The sequence below is a fragment of the Eubalaena glacialis genome, chromosome 3 (assembly GCF_028564815.1).
Source record: "Eubalaena glacialis isolate mEubGla1 chromosome 3, mEubGla1.1.hap2.+ XY, whole genome shotgun sequence".
NCBI classification, from domain to species: domain Eukaryota; kingdom Metazoa; phylum Chordata; class Mammalia; order Artiodactyla; family Balaenidae; genus Eubalaena; species Eubalaena glacialis.
In genome coordinates, this window is record NC_083718.1 from 189845308 (window position 1) to 189862657 (window position 17350).

Sequence of the window (17350 nt, forward strand, 5' to 3'; positions counted from 1 at the left end):
GAGGCCCATTTGGCAAAGAACCAAAAGTGGTTTCTAGCTAAAAGCCAGCTAGAAACTGAAGACCTCAGTCCAACATCTGCCAAGGAATTGAATTCTTACATCAACCAAGAAGCTTAGAAGTAGGTCCTCCTTGGAACTTCTCTGGTGGTGCAGTGGTTAAGAATCCACCTGCCAATGAGGGGGACACAGGTTTGATCCCTGGTCCAGGAAGATCCCACATGCCACGGAGTAACTAAGCCTGTGCGCCACAACTACTGAGCCTGTGCTCTAGAGTCCGCAAGCCACAACTACTGAGCCCACATGCTGCAATTACTGAAGCCCACGCACCTAGAGCCTGTGCTCCGCAACACGAGAAGCCACCACAGTGAGAAGCCCGCGCACCGCAATGAAGAGTAGCCCCCACTCGCCGCAACTAGAGAAAGCCCACATGCAGCAACAAAGAACCAATGCAGCCAAAAATAAATAAATAAATAAAAATTAAAAATTAAAAAAGAAAAAAGAAGTCAGTCCTCCTCAGTTGAGCCTCCAGATGGGACCTCAGCCCTGACTGGCATGTTGATTGTAGCCTGTGAGAGACCCTGATATAGAGGAATCAGTTGAACCACTTGTAGAGCCCTGACCCTCAGAAACTGTGAGATAATAAACGTGTGTCATTTTTAAGCTGCTATATTTGTGGTAATTTTTTAATACATCAATCTTTAACTAATATACTCATCTGGTGAAATTTTCACTTTAGATATTGTATTTTCCAATACTGAAAGTTCTACTTGCTTCCTTTTTCTGTCTTATGGTTCTCTCCTCACACTGTTCGTCTTGTCCTTTAAATCACTGAGGATATTTATAATAACTGTTTTAAAGTCCTTGTCTTCTAATTCCATATTTACGTTACTTGGGGCTTCATTTCCATTGATTTTTATCCTGAATATGGGTCATATTTTCTGATTTGCTAACATGTTTAGTAATTTTTGATCAAATGCAGGGCATTGGGAATGATATATTGTTGAGCGTGTATTTTGCTGTCTTACTTTAAAGAACATTGAGTTTTCTTATGTAAGTCACTTGTGTTACATGCAGGTCAACCTGCTCATTTTGAACTTTGTTTTTATGCTTTGCTAGGGTGGGTCTAGGGTAGTCTTTATTTCCAGGAGAGTCTAGCCCTATTATTAAGGTGTGAACCTTCTGGGGTCTCTATTGAATGCCTCAGGTGTTCTCTAACATCTCTTCACACAGCCTCTTCCAAATTTGAACATCTCCCAGTTCTGTGTGAGCTCTGAGAATGTTTAGCTTACAGCTTTCAGTGGTTGCTTTTGGACAAACCTCATGGAGTTTCACCTTATACACACTCAGCTTAATATTTAGCTAAAGACTCAAGGGGACCTACTATGAAGATTTCTGACCTCCTCCTCTGCTTATCTCTCCTCTTTCCAGTACTCTGCCCTATAAATTCCAGTTTCCTTGGCTTCCCCAAGCTCTGAGCTCAATCTCCCCAACTCAGCTAGACTGCCATGTTCTGCGTGCCACTCGCCCCCCTTCCCCACCCTACTGGAAAAGGCTCCATCCAGAAATCCAGAGCTCCTCTTATCTATTTTTTCCCTTCAGGTATCCCAGTCCTGCACTGTCTGTTGTCCAGTGTCTGACAACCATTGTTTCACACATTTCGTCCAAGGATGTAGTTGGTTTTGTTGAGACGGTAAGTTTGCTACCAATCTTTGTCACTGCCATTAGAGATCTCTGGGCACTTTTAGAGATGAACAAGAGGAAATGGGATTGGCACTTGGTTCCATCCTTGGATTCTTAAGCTTCTTGCAGACACTCACCTTGCTTATTCACGGTGGGGGTGGGAAGGGGGTAGGAAGATGCATTGGAAATGTTCCTCACTGGCTGTGTCATAACCCCCAAAATCCCAAATCCTCATTAGCAGCACTCCTGACAACCTATTCCTTTTTCTTCTTAGCAAATAACTTGTCAGTGTGAGACAAAAATCTAGCAGAAAGACCCTCACTCCACCATGGATTTATTTATTCTGTGTGTTGCATACAATTCCTTTTATACAAAGTGATGTGATTATAATTTCTGAACTAAGACCTTTGGTCTGATGATAAGTCTAGATATTTAAACGTGGTGGTGGAGGGGGTGTCCCAGGAGACCCTGTGTGCCTCAGGCATCTGGCTACAGGGGCTCGCTTTGTCCCCTCATAGAGGTCCAATCCCCAGGGAATCTCCAAACAGGCTGATATGTGGAATCAATCACTTGGGAAGCTTTTAAAAATCACAAATGCCCAGGTCCCACCCCAGACTACAAATTAGAACCTTGGCAGCCCACAGTGATTCCGATGCAGAGCGCAGGATCACTCTGTCTTCTTGAATCTTATGAAGCCAAAGAACTCACAAACATGGAAGCTGATGGCAATGTCAGCATCTGGCAGGCCCTCCAGAATCAGCCGTGGGGGGCAAGAAGGTCACTCGACTCCAGGAGGGGGAAAGACCGAGCTCTCTCTGAATCACGGCAATTTTTTTTTTTTTAATTTATTTATGGCTGCGTTGGGTCTTCGTTTCTGTGTGAGGGCTTTCTCTAGTTGCGGCAAGTGGGGGCCACTCTTCATCGTGGTGCGCGGGCCTCCCACCATCGAGGCCTCTCTTGTTGCGGAGCACAGGCTCCAGACGCGCAGGCTCAGCAATTGTGGCTCACGGGCCTACTCGCTCCGCGGCATGTGGGATCTTCCCAGACCAGGGCTCGAACCCGTGTCCCCTGCATTGGCAGGCAGATTCTCAACCAATGCGCCACCAGAGAAGCCCCATGAATCACGGCAGTTTTTAAGCAGGAAGAAAACTTCCTATTTGGAGAAGGCTCTGGCCAACCTCCCTTCCCCTCCCTCAGCCTTTCCATTTTGTAGATGAAGAAACCAACCCCCAAGGGATTAGGTGACACGCCCAGTATCCCTCGGCCCAGGGCCAAGTTACCCATCCAGGACTTTCCCCACTGCCTCCCAGACCCTCCTAAAATCCCGCGAGTGACTTCTTATGACCCTTAGAACAGAATCCAAAATCCTTACCGCAGCTGAACCTCCATGCGACCTGGCTCCAGCCCCTCCAGCCACACCTCACGCCACCCTCTCGTCCACTGTTCCCCAAGCACACTGGTCCCTTTCCGTCAGGAGAAAACCAAGGTCCTTCCAGCCTTGGGGCGTCATGCTGTCCTGTCTGAGGATGCCCTGCCCCAGTTCTTCACAGCAGTGGCCCTTTGTGCTTGAAGTCATGGGTTGACTGTTCCTGCCTCATTTAGGCCCCTGGACCACCGAAGGCCAGGGCCCGCTCGTTATTCTCCACCTGGCACGTGCCTTGTTTGTCACCCCCAGCACTTCTCAGGGGGGTCCTGAGGTACTTAACTGCTTACCGCTGCCGTGTCTGTCCCCACCCCACTAAGTCGGAGGGTGGCTTTGAGAGGGCAGAGAATGTATCTGCTTTCTGCCTCACTGTATCCCCAGTGCCCAGCCAAGTGCCTGGCACAGAGGGCTTATAATAATGTTTCTTGAATGGATGGGTGGATGATGGAAGAATTGCATCATTCATCAACAACTCACAAGTGACAGAAATCACTTTGTCTCTAACCTCCCAAATGCTACGAGGGCTAAGAGCTTCACCTGGACGCAGCAGGGGCGGGCCTGGGGCTTCAGGGACCTAGGCTCTGCCTGCAGTGAACCCCACAGTGGTCTCAGCCAGAAGCCTGCTGGCGTTGGGTTATATTCTGAACATGCTGATGCCATAAGTCCAGACACCCTGGTGCCTGGCAGGGCCCGGGTTTCCCTGTGAATGAAACGGTGTCCATCATTCCCTCCTCTGGCACGTGCGCCTTGGTTCCGCAGACGTGCCGTGGGGCAGTCCTTTTCTCTTGCCCTTCTGATGGGTCTGCATGAGCAAGAGAAGTTAGGACTCATCATTTTCCACTTGAAACAGTCTGGGAGCTGGGCTCCTCCATCCACAGGCAAAGGCTTTAATATTTAAGCTAGAAGCACCAAAGCGCCATCAAAAGAAAAGAGCTCAATTTTCTTGTACCAGTTTTTCTCCCACGTGTCCCTCAAATCTCCAGCCACACCATCAAACAAGACCGACCCTTTCTACTGCATCGCATCCTAAGTTTCTGATTACGAGTCAAAGACTGATGCAGGGCCGGCAGAAGAATAGAAGCAGGGTCTAAACAATGAGCGTACTCAAAATTAATCTAGGGCCCAGCCTCTTGGTTAGTATAGTATAGCCCCAGAGCTGCCCAGTGGAGAGACAATATAAGCCACATTTTAAATGTCCTGGTAGCAATGGTAAAGCAGTAAAAAGAAACTGGTAAAGCTAATTTTAATGATATATTTTATTTGGCCAATATATTTAAAATATTTCAACATGTAATCAATAGAAATATGAATGGGTTATTTAACATGTTCTGTTTTTTTCATGCTAAGTCTCGGAAATGCAGTGTGTGTTTTACACGTCCAGCATGTTGCAGTTGGGACCAGGCACATTTCAGGTGCTCGGGGGGTGACACCCAGGTCCTGGTTTGGACCACACGCCAGGAAGGGTCCAGCTGCTCAGAGGCGGCACGCCGGCACCCAACCCAAGCTGCCGGAGAACGTACCGGCAGAGACGACGAGAAGGAGGCTTGGAAACCCCGTTCCCTGGTCCCCGCAGCCCCCTACCCACCCTGCAGGCGTGCGTGTCGGTGTCGGCATCGGGCAAAGCCGGCAGAGGAAACCACAACTGCTGCTCAGGCTTCTCTCTGGATGCTTGGATTAACTCACTTGTATTTATTTGGATTTTTATAAACAAAACTAAGACTTAATGCATTCCATTCATCATGAGGAAAGGGCAGCAATCCTAAGGGGATCTGTCAAACAGACGCTCTTTCTGTAAATAAATAAAAAGGTGACCGTGCAGGACAGGAAAATTACACTGAACTGAAATCTGAGATTTTTTTTTTCCCCTTTTAGATCCATAAGCCAAAATATTGCTAAGGCTTTTTATAAACAAAGATAATGAGTTGTATAATTTATGTAAATTAACTAATGTTGCTGCATTTTCTAGAAGTAACATAAACTGCATTATTTATTTGACATGCCTTTTGGAGTAAAAATAATTATAATTGGATATTATACCTAACAAGTTTCTCCCTTTGTTTTCTTATTAGTATTTGTGGTTTTGAATATAAAATACAGAATCACTGAGTTCACCACAGGTGTGGCTTTCCTTTTGCACATATAAAACTAAAGATGATCTTTTGAAAAGATGGTAGTTGGACCAGGGCCCTTGACCACAGCTTTTGAGCCCAGAGTAAACTGCCCTGTGCCCCAGGCATGGCTCGGTCAGTGGGTATTGGTTATTTCCAACTAGCAGGGGGTACTAGTTTTTCAGCAGCCTGTGGGATACAACCGATGTCATTTTCACTCCCTGACGTCTTCCCATCTTCACTATTCCAAGTATGATTTAGGACCAGCAGTATCACCACCACCTGGGAACTTGCTCTGAATGCAGCATCTCGGGGCCCCACCAAGACCACTGGAATCAGAATCCTTGGGGGACTTGTATGCACATTAAAGTTTGAGAAACGCTTTTCTACATCATTTGCAGAGAAGACCAAGTCCCTTCCTGGACCCCTCCTGCAGGAGACAGAGCTGAACTCAGGAAGGCACAGGGCTGGGTCCCCCAAGTCTATCTGTTCCCGACATCAACCCACATTTCCCCTCACATCTAGCATATATTAAAATGAGCAATACATAATCACATACTGCAATTCTTAGTATTATCATATTAGGAGCATTAAAAATGCAAGAAAGGATAATTAAGCAAAATAAATTAAACAAGGATCTTGAAATACACAGCCTTGGAAATACTTTTGCTGCCGAAATGCTTGCTAACATCTGTTAGCCTCTATCACGCTTGCTATCCTTTTCTGATAGTCAAAGCACAAAATACGATCAAATACCAAATGTAAATAGCTCTGATTCGTAACCTTGTTTATGCAGCCAAAGATGGCCCTAAGGTAGAGGAATGAACTCTGTTGAAAACCCACTGATCTTTGGAAGGACCATCTTGTTTGGGAACAGAGGTCGGGGGCCCCTGCTCCCTCTACCCCCCCCCCCATTCATTCAGTACCAGGGGTGGAGAAAAACAAACCAAAAATATCGCAGACCAAAAAGGAACGGAGGGTAATTCACTGAATTTATTTCATCTCACTCCCTTAATCATGTAAAACAAAACCCAAAAATGTTCTACATTTCTGGTTTGTGTCCAACACAATGTGCAAACTAATTGAGTGTAAAAAGCGTTCCTTTGCATTATATCAGTTAAAGTAAATGTAACAATTGCTCTTCCTACCCCAGAGCTCTGTTTCATTTCTGTTTTTGTTATAATTCAGTCCATTCACAATATGTCATTGCAAACACTATTTGCAAAAGAAAGTATAAAAAACAGATTCTTTATTTCTTAGTGCATTTATTTTCATTTCCCTTCTCCAGCTCTCCAGATTTATCCCGTGCTTCCATCTGGAGGGCTTAAAAAAGTTATAGACGAAGTTACTCTACATAATGAGGCGCACACTCATCTGGCATTTAGCCAGAAAATTTTATTGCCAGGTGTTGTGAAAGGAAAAAATATATATACGGCCAAAATGCCGTGCTGCGCTGCATTTCCAAACATTTCGTATCACATCTGAAGGTGTTCATTCATTTGGGAGGGAAGCTACTTCCATGACGTTTACTTAACCGCCTCTCAGGAAAAGGCAAATGTGATGGTTCTTCAAGCCAGCACGAGGCTGCCGCACTTGACCTCAACCCCGCGGGAATGTCAGACTCCGTTCAATCACCGGGGAGACCACCGCCCCCACTGGGAACCTGAAATCGATGGGCTAGCTCTCCTCCATGTTCATTGACGTCCTTTGGGAAATATGAATTGAGTCCCCACAGCGCTCGGTGCTGGAGAGACGGAAGCTGACAAACAAACAGGGAATCAGGAGCATCGTCCAAACCGCCACCCTCTTCAGGGGAGTGCTGAGGGGTCAGGGTCCAGGGGGCAGGGAACTAGATGAGAACAGAGCAACCAAACCCAGCCCCGCTGTAAAGAGACCAGGGGAGCTTCATTACGCCCACCCTTAGGTGGGGGCTGTCATTGAAGACTCTTTCAACTATTTCACAGCAATTAAGGAATTAAAGGTCAGCAGCAAACTCACTTCCTCCCGGACTGATTATTCCCGGGGAAAGCCAAGCAGATCCTGTTTGTGAGAAATAACTGCTGAGCAGTTCAGTGTGGATTCTTTGGGGAAACGGAACCTAATACGGCATTATACTGACAGTTAGGTCTAATTCCATGTATAAAAACACACAGCAAAATGAGGGGTTTAAGTAAAATATCAGAGGCAGGGCGTCACACCAGAGAAAGGGCTAAGCTTGCGTTTCAGTTGCACTGCGGTGCACGGAAGGAATCGGGGGAGATAAGGCTTCTTGGGGTTTCCCAATTTCTTTTCCCACAGTCTCCTACGGAAAAGATTATGGTATTTAACCATCTGTCTAATATTTTGGAAAGAGAAAGAAGTCATGGAGTATTTTGAAACTCGAGACAATGCTAATACCTTCGAAATGTCACCATAAGGCGTGTGGACTTGTCATCCTTGCTGCACGTCACCTGGGAGCTCCTTCTGCCTTATCTGTCCTGCAGGGACGGCTGGATGGCCACACCTGCGCTACCTTCAACAGTGTCTGCTAACCCTCCCTGGGTCCCTGTCACCTAAGAAGGGGCGGAGTCCCAGGGCTTCCCACCTGCTCTCCTCCTACAGATGCAACCCACCAGATAAGCTTGGCTGCCTGCTGGCTTCTGCAAGAATGGGTTCAGGGTAACATCCTACATCCCATCGGAGTTCTGAGGTCTAATACGCATTCATAGTCCCCTCCAAGATTTATCAAACCTTTTAGGAAATTTCAAGCAAAGTGGGCGCTATCTTGGTCTCCACCAGCATCTCATGTGCTGAAATACATAGACCTCAGCCGAGCTTTTTGGCATTAAGAATTAGAAATGGGCCAACAAAGATGCAGAGGTTAAAGGACTGTAAACGCTAGACACTAACTGAGGGATAAAAGCAGATCATCCGTAAGGAAAGGATGGAAGGAGGCAAAGGGAGGAAGAAAACCCACAGCCACTTGCTTAGAATTTATGTTTCCATAAACATTAGGATTCTTGTATGAAGAAGAAATTATTGATACATGTGTTCCCTTAAGGAAGGCTTCTCAAGAGGCCCATTCCGGATTTAATAATAATCCATATTCTTCCCCTGAAATGGCAAACCGAGTCTTTGATTTCCTTATCACCGCCGCAGATACATGAATCATTAGGCTGCAAACCAGCAGTGGTTCAGTTTATCACACGCCACCTCGAATATTTAATAAAATAAATTCTAAATAATCAATTCGGGAAGAGTCAACATTTCTTACTCTTTTGTAATAAATGTCTACCTCTTGCATTCATCAGAAACCTGTATGTAAATCGTGGGATCCAAGATGAAAGAGAAAGTCCCTGGTCTTCTCATGCTGTCATGTAAATACTTAAACATGGACAAATACCGTCTGCACTCTCCCCACGGCCTCTGTTCTAGGGGGACGTTGGCACATCAAACACATCCAGGCTGCTTTCAAAGCACTTTGAGCCCAAAGATGCAGGTGGTACTGCCTTTCTCTCTTCCGCGAGATCCTGATCCTTTAACCCACCTGGTCTCAGCAAGGCCACACACCACTGGCTCAGCTGTCCCTGGACAAGGGAGCTCAGAGCGCATCACAGGGACTTGCCCGCCTTCTCTGCAGCGCCATGGAGCAGTGCCTTGGGCTCACGGGAGAGATGGGATGCTTCCCAGCTTTCACCCCCAAGCTGCCCGTTGCAGGAGGCTCTGCCTAGTTTCTTCAGATGGAGGACAATTATCCCATGCCCCGTGGAATAAGCCAGATTGCCACTAAAAGTCAAGAGAAAGGAGAGACCCTAACTTCGCCAAGACAAACACAACTAACAACGCTAATGTGACCATCGGCATGTTGTGCAAAAAACTGTTAATTCCTTGCAGAATTATAAGCTAAGTGTGAATACCGTCAGGTTGCAAACATGAATCCTAGGACACACTAGTGCTCAGATTGAAGTCCATAAGAGGGTTTGTGGCCAGTCCTTGATCATCCCCTGCCATCTCTCACCAGTCCCCATAGCCCCCTGCTTCTTCTAGAACCTGCTGCTGTATCCTAGAACAGAGGTCGGCGAACTACATCCACGGTCCAAATCTGGCCCCCAGCCTGTCTTTGTAAATAAAGTTTTATTGGAACACAGTCATACCCATTCCTTAATTATATAGCCTATGGCTGCTTTCACGTTAGAATAGTTGCCATGGAGACCTCTGGCCAGCAAAACTGAAACTATTTACAGGTTTTCCTGCTATCCGAAAGTAAAGTATTCCTATGAAACCTTTTGTAAGTTGAAATGGTATAAGGCAAAGAAGCAGTTACCTTAGGACACACGTAAGAAAAGCACAAAATAAATGGAGATAAGGCACAGATGCTCAGACCCAGGCCACAGCTCTGGTGACTGGATGCTGACATGCTGAGTGTGGTCCCGGGGGAAGGAGCTTGGTGGGGTCACTCCTTCCACTCGGGGTGCAGTCTCTTCTACTACAGCTGCTGCAAAACCAACACTGAGCATTATTTTCGCCTTTTTTCCTAAAAGCGAAAATTGTCTTTGGATTTCTTTCGGTTAGCGAAAACACGTGCTAATGTAGGTCTTTTGTAAAAGCGACATGGTGTAAATTGAACTTTCGAAAAGCGGGGGATCCCTGTACTGTCCAGCCCGCCACAGAAGAAATACATCATTTCATTCATTCATTCAAAAAGTGCTTATTGGGCACCAACTGTGTACAAGGTACCAGGCCAAGCACTGGGCTACAGGGGGGACATTGGATCAACGCGAGAGCAGGGCTACTTCACCTGGAGGAGAGAAGCTGAGGCAGCTGCTCAGTCATTGGCAGCCTCGCTGTGTGCTCTGCTTCCAGAGACCTGCTGTTCTCTCCCCTTCATGGCCAAGGGTAGAATAAGGAATAACAGGCTCAAACATCAGAGATTTCAGTGAGATATTTTTAAAAGATGCTGGGAGTCAAGTAATGAATTACCAGACTAACTTGTAAAATTTTCCTTTACTTTTTTCTTAAGATAAGATTAGAAAAACCACCTGCCTAGGACTGAGTCACCAAGGGAAGACCCCACCAACAGCAAGAGGATGGCATGTGTCAATCTTTTCCAAATGCACATGCCCCTGCATCATGGGGGGAGGGGGGTCACATCAAAAGGCAGATCTGGATTCAGTAGATCCGGGGCAGGGCCTGAGAATCTGCCCTTCTAATGAGCTCCCAGGTGGGCTGATGCTGCTGATTGATGGACCACACAGTGGGGAGCAAGCAGCCATGTGACTGCATATGTGTCTGTGCAGGTCTCAGCTTTTGCAGGAGTTTTGCAACAGGAAGGACAGGCAAACCCTGAAGGGCACACGGCATTACAAGGTGTTGGAATTAAGAAGAACAAAGAGGAAATGCAAGGTCATTTCATCTCTCTGGAAGAAAAACTCAAGAACCAGAAAGGTGCTCTTTCATGAAATCACCTGCTTTCCATCTACAGATCTGGCCTTGCATCCACGGAGGGCAAGCGGAGAGCAGCTCAGCAGTCAGAAACCCCAACAAACTTGCACAAGAAACCAGGTGACAAGAGCCAGCAGCCATCGAAGCGGCCTCCACCCCAGCAGCTGTGTGAATGGCTGCTCCATCCTTCCTTTATGCAGTAATGCTTCTCTCTGCCCCACTCCTGGGAGCACAAAAGCCCTTCACTGCTCCTCTATTTCCCCATGGTTTTTGCTGGCCTGTGGGAAGCGGACAGACAGAGCAACGCGGGCCTGATTACTCTGCAAGCCACAATACCTTCCCTGTGTTGGTGTCAACTAAAGGGGGCCAGGTGTGACTCTTCTAGGACAAGGCTGGAGATTCATACCCTCTGAGCACCAACTGCCCCATCAGAGACAAGCCGCAGCTACCGATGACAGAAGTAAATTTCCCCAGCAATGTTAGGGAATTGAAAGATGTGCAGAAGATCAATAATTTACTATTCAGTCAAGTAAAGGCCAGAGATATCCTTTACCCAACACAAACAACCAAATCTGGTCATTTACTAAGGTGGGGTAGGAGATATATCATGTTCTTAAAAGGCATCCCCACCTTCCAGACGAGGCCACAAATTATGCTTACAAAATCAAGGTTGTGTGGCCTGGATAATGTCTATCTTTGTGCCTGCTGTATGTGGAGGCCCAAACAGAGGAAGGCCCTGGGTGAATTTTGACAGTGGTGTTCAAGGGTTTCCATTGTAATTGAATATGCTAAAATTTCCATTCATGTCCTCGTGGGCTAATCTGCAATGATATTAAGAGACTGCTATGATAATAATTAAATACAAGCTCAGCATACCAAGTTGGCATTCTGTGGCTCCACCGTCACGGGGAGTTTCTAGCTCAAGAAGGCTGCAATCAAGCTTAAAAGGAAACTGCAAAGTATTTTACATGTTGTAATCTACCAGAGATATAAAGAAGGCAGAAATTACAAACGTGTTTCCTTCAAAATCTTCCTGGCACCTCTTTCACTAACAAGCCGCTTTCCAAACACCACTGGCAGGAGGCCTGCATTCCTCGAGGCAGCACCTCGAGGAGGTACCCACGACTCACTTCCCAGAGAGGGCAGGAGGGGCCCAGGCCTGGCCACGTGTAGCTTCACTAGCTAACTGCCACGAAGGCTTTCTTTCCTAAGCCGGGGCCAGTATCTGTCCTTGTTTTTATGGTTCCTGCATCAATAATGTGTCTGGAGAGAAACCAACTCAGTTCCGCAAGTCTTCAATGAGACCAATACCCATGCAGCCAAATCTCTGTCTGCAAAGACTCCCAGGAAACTGCTCTGATGGTGGGAGGGTGGCCAGATAAAATACAGGACTAAATGTGAGCTTCAGAGAAGCAACAGATAAAATTTTAGTATAAGTATATCCCCAAAATTGCATGGAACATACTTGCACTAAAAAATCTTTTTTTTTGTTTTGTTTAACTCAAGTTAAAATGTAACTGGGCATCTGTCTCTCATGTATGTGTATGGGTGTGTGTTGTGTGTGTGCGTGTGTGTATGTGTGTGTGTGTGTGCATACACACTAAATCTGGCAACCCTACACAGGGAGAGTGAGCCCTTATCACCAGAGTGAGAATATCCTGGAAGCTTGAAAACTGTAGCTTCAGGACAAATGGAAATGGGCAGTTCATTGTAGGAGCAAATGAACATAACTTGTTATCCCTAAGCGGAGGTTGACATGGGAATATAAGAGGCTCCTAAAGGACTTGAAATCAGAGCTAAGGCAGGTCATGCAGGGTATTCAGAGTGTTGGAGGACGAACTCCCAACCCCGGAAGTGGATGGCAAGGGGCATCCAGGCCTTCTGCAGTCCCTGATGGCCTGAGGGAGCCAGGTTCCTGGGCTGGAGGCCCAGTGTGGTAGGGGCTCTTTCCTCTTTGATTGGTTCGAGTTATGAGGAAGGGCAGCCCAGTAGCCAGAAGGGGGCCCATCCCTTCTCCTAAAGGCTTTCCTGATCCCCAGTCTTGACTTTGACCCAGGCTTGGGTGCTCAGTACTGTATCTTAAACCCTTCGTTCCCAGCACCCTGTGGACCGAGAACACATCTTCTGGGGATCCAGGTGTTTTGGAAGCCAATGAGGAATAGTGATGAGGAAACTGGGAATTTGGAAGCAGCAGACCTGGGACGGTATCTTGGCTCTGATACTAACCAGCTAGGTAACCTTGGATACATTTCTTAACCTCCTGGAAATGAATTACTGCTGCAAAAATGAAGATAAGGGCAGTACCTACCCAAAAGGGATGTTGTCAAGTCACTGAATGAGGTGACGCTTATAGAGTGATGGGTACAGGACCAGGTATTCAATAGGTGCTCACTAAGTGATGCACACCATCCTTGCCGTTGCTGTCATTAGCTGGCTGTGGTCAGGGAGGAGGAAGCCTGAAGAAGGAGAAGCAAAACCAGCACCCTGGCCAGGCCTCTGTGAGCCAGCAGACTGTGAACAGACAGGGTGCTCTTGCCACTTTAAAACGTCGGTAGCTTATGTTATTTATTAGTTCAAATTTTAATCATACGAATTGTGTAGGGACATGTCACCAGGGATGCTGAGTAATTAGAAATTAAGGAAAGACTATGGATTTGAGTTCCTGAATTGATACCACCGAAACACACCCAGGTAACAGGAAATTAAGTTTTAACGTGTTCGCATGCCAGCAGAACGTGGCACAAAAATTCAGATGATTAAAAAGTCAGAAGAGAGCCCTGGGAGACCCTCTGAGCTGCTGCTAAACAGACCGGCTCCCTGCACTGGAGTCATGAGACCAGACACCTGGACCACAGCTCTCGGTACCCGACGGGAGGGGTGGCCGGGACTGGACTTGAACCTGGGTTCAAGTCTCAGACATGGGACCAGTAGGGATAAAAAAGCTGCCGTGACTGAATGGCAGGGCTGGGATGAGGCTCAGATGAGGGGTACCTGTGAAGGCAGGTGGTCCTTCAGCAGACCCCACTGCTCAGAACAAGCTCCCGTGGGTGACTGATCAGACCCCGTCCTCAGAGAGGGAAACAAGTTCGTTCTAACACCACTTCTCCACGGCAACAATCACCGCATCATATTGCAATGACAAGTTTCAGGTTTCTGTAAGTTTCCCAAGTAGGATGCTCTATCCTGAGACTTGCCTGGCGGTCTAGTGGTTAAGATCCTGTGCTCCCAATGCAGGGGGCACAGGTTCGATCCCTGGTTGGGGAACTAAGATCCTGCATGCCTCACGGTGCGGCCAAAAAATAAATAAATAGATAGATAGATAAAAATTTTTTTAAAAACTGTATTTAAAAAAAAGGATGCTCTGTCTTACTTGCCTCTCTAGATCCTGTGCTTAACAGATCACCTAGTATCTAGATACCAAGATAGAGGTGTTCTAGTATCTAGAAAATACTAGATACTTAATTTATGTTTGTTGAACTGGACAGAGCTCATATAGAGTCAAAGAGAACACCTCTTCAAGAAAGGTACAGACAGAGTGCTACGGCAATGAAAGACAGGGGATAATTTCTTCTGACTGTAGAAGATCAGGGAAGATGCCCTAGAAGGTTCAGAAGTTACAAGGCTAACACAGTCTCGATGTAGACGTAGGGAAAGGAGGTTCTGGGCAAGCAACACATTATACAGTGTAGACCAGTGGGCGCATGGCAAGTCTGAAGAAGAATGGGGTGAAATAAGACATTCACAGACCAAAGCCACACGATCGTTAACGGAAAGCAAAAAATCTGTATTCTGTTTAAAAGCACAGAGTGGCAACACGCAGACTCACTTGACCCTTTGTGAGCTTCTGCCACTCAGCTGTTTCATCAGCCCACTTACTTACCCCTTATCTATTCATTGCTGTTTCCCAAACCCAATTTGGGCACCATGCATGTTTGTGGCTGGCTATTTTAAATATTTCCGATCAGCTGCAAGCAAGATACCCATTTATCTTACGGCTGCAAGCAGAGCTGAAATGATCTGACATCGCCACGAGGCAGACAGTTATTTCATGCCCTGTTAATTCCTAATGCGGTAACTACAATATCATTCCTACTTTTAAAAGAGGTGCTTTTTTTTTCCTTCTTAATACGTGGCCTAAGTGTCCAAATAAAGAATATCACTTCTAATGAGGCCATGTCCAAAAACATAACCTTGCCTGCCACTTCCACATTCAAGACGGGGCTTTGAGCTTTCAGGCACTTAGTTGAGAAGTCAAAGCAGCTTTTCATTCTTTCAGGCAGCACAAACAGGTCAGCAAAACCAAACTCTCTCTTCACTGCTGAAAAATTCTGGTCAGAGGCAATGGCTGGCATTTCTGTTGGGCAGATGGTCCAGGCCAGGGGGTACCTGTCCGCCTCGGAACGGGCTCAGTGGGGAAGGATGCCTTTGTCCATGCTACCCACAGTCAAGACAACAGCTTCTGTGCAATGTCCACGCATTGGTTCCAAAGGCAGGACGTCACGGCAAGGCACGCCTTGTCATCAGAGCAGAGAGCCTCGTCCCCAGGCCGGGGAGTATCTGGTCTGCAAAGGGCTGAGAGAGATGCTAACACGTCACAGTTCTGCGCCCCTGTTGCTGTAAATCACGTTAGCTATTTTTCAGCAGCCTCTGTCTCTGCCCATCGCTCGTTTCCATCCTTACCCCCTCACTGTCCAGACCTCACCAGCACCTGGTTCCCTGCGTTTATGTCGTTTCTTAAGACCAAGTCTGCCTTCGGCGCCCCTGCTATGTGTTTGGTCCAGAGCCTTGTAATTCATCCATCCCAGCCCTCATGACCCTGCGTTAAAGTTGCGTGCTTGATTTTTTTTGTCCCCATGAGAAGGGGAGCGCTCTTGTTGACATCAATGCATCCTCGGTACCTCTCCCAGTGCTGGTGGGTAGAAAGCATTCAACAGCTGGCTGATGAACGAAGGGTATGTGCTGGACTTGACCCAAAACCCCGCCAGAATGCCCAGGGCAAGTGTTCACACCGTAGAGCCAGGCGGATCTTGGCTTACGTCCCAGCTCTGCATTGATTCGTGGCGGGATGTGGGGCAAGAGAAGCCCTCGCGAGGTGCCATCTCTTCATCTATGAAATGGGTGTAATAATATGTACCTGGTGTGGATGTTTTGAGAAGGGTCAAGTGAGATGGTGTACAGGACACTCGTAAGCCTGAGGCCAGGGGTAGCTCCTGTTATGGGAACCCAGCAGTGAAAGTGCTGGGAAGTCGACAGCCTGGATTCTGAGACACCCGGCGCTTTCAGGAGAGAGGGGTGAGGACAGGGCAGAAGACAGCCCCGCAAGCTTCTGGGGTCAGCAAAAAGCACCATGAACTTGAAAAGTACTCTTCCAGCTTGGCCCGAAGAACAACATCTCCTTGGGCTGACTTCACCCAGCTCATCCCACCCATGGCGTGGTGATCCTGGAGACACGGGGGCACCAGGTGTGCCTCTCTGCATTCAGGAAATGCCCCCCCCCACCAGAGGTCCTCTCCCCGCACACCCCAGGCGCCAGGTAAGCAGGCATCAATCTACCTGGAGAGCAGGACCCGCTTCAGGCCTGCTGAGATTTCATCTCATGAAATGTTGACATCACAGCCACCTTCTTTTTCCTCCCTGCCAACCTCTGTCATCCCAGGAAACCTTATTGAGCTGGCTTCTCCTTGGCTTATAGACAAGACAACTAATCACGGACCTAAGAGCTCGTCAGCTTCAAAAGCAGCTGCCCCCATCCTGGGTCTGGATGAGAAAATCAATGTGCCTCTGAGTTGCCATGTGTACCAAGGGCCTCAGCCTCTGAGAACAAAAGAAGCCAGACCTCTGAGCAGTTCCACGAACAGGGCTGGAAGCTTTCCTGGTCTGAGGGAAGGCTTACAGCAAGTGATATGTTAAACGGTAGATCCAAGTATCTATCATGCCCTCGAACTGAGGAAACCAGCTGGAGTGGTAGAAAATCACAACTCCAAGACCCTGGGCAGGACTGTCTGCCTCACCCAGCGGTAGGGGTAGCTGGCTGGCACCGTACCTGGCATGATATATGTACTAAGTCAATGGGAACCACCTGACTGAATCCACTGAAGAAGGAAGCAGAGTCCAAACTGGGAAGCCCCCCTCCTCCTGTGAGATGCAAAACCCATGTACATATGCATTGCAATTTCCCGGGTGGGAAGGACCACCTGTCTGCTGTCCCCTGCATGACAACTGGGCTTCCCAGCCACTGGTCCAGATCAGAGCAAATGCAGGAGAAACGTCGGTGAGATGTGGGGCTGCTCTTGCCAGATAAATCTTCCTTTGGGGCTGTTTAAAAATCATGCCCATGGCAGACAATCCACAGCAAAGGACATCCATGAACACGAGAATGAGCTCATCCCCACGAACAACTAAGAAAAACCCAAGTTCAAATTCAACGGGGTATCATCTTTCACCCATCAGCATGCAAGAGGGTGCAGAAGAAATGGTCATTCTCAGTGCTGGTGGGCAGGTAGTTAGCACAGCCACTTGGGAGCCATTTGACAGCATCCAGTTAAACTGAAAATACTCAGACCCTACACCCAGCGATGCCAGGTCTGGGCTGCACACGTGCACAAGCAGACATGGATGAGAACGTTGACTGAAGTATCGTAACATTGGAAAACTGGAAAGAATCGAAAGTCCACCGACCAAGGAGTGACTCAAGTGCTTATACACTTGAATACTATAG

At 47.3% G+C, this 17350-nt stretch overlaps 1 protein-coding gene across 8 annotated transcripts in view; it reads right to left on the reverse strand.

Annotated features, from left to right (window-relative positions):
- CAMTA1 (calmodulin binding transcription activator 1) overlaps positions 1-17350 on the reverse strand; it is an 898980-nt gene that overhangs the window by 433667 nt on the left and 447963 nt on the right. The window contains exon 7 of one of the 8 annotated variants that reach the window (XM_061187132.1): positions 6896-6970. The exons of the other annotated variants lie outside the window; for them this stretch is intronic. Within the exon in view, the coding sequence (XP_061043115.1) occupies positions 6906-6970 (65 nt within the window). The 3' untranslated portion in view covers positions 6896-6905. Of the gene's footprint in view, positions 1-6895; positions 6971-17350 lie in introns of those variants that run through there. 8 annotated transcript variants of the gene reach the window in all.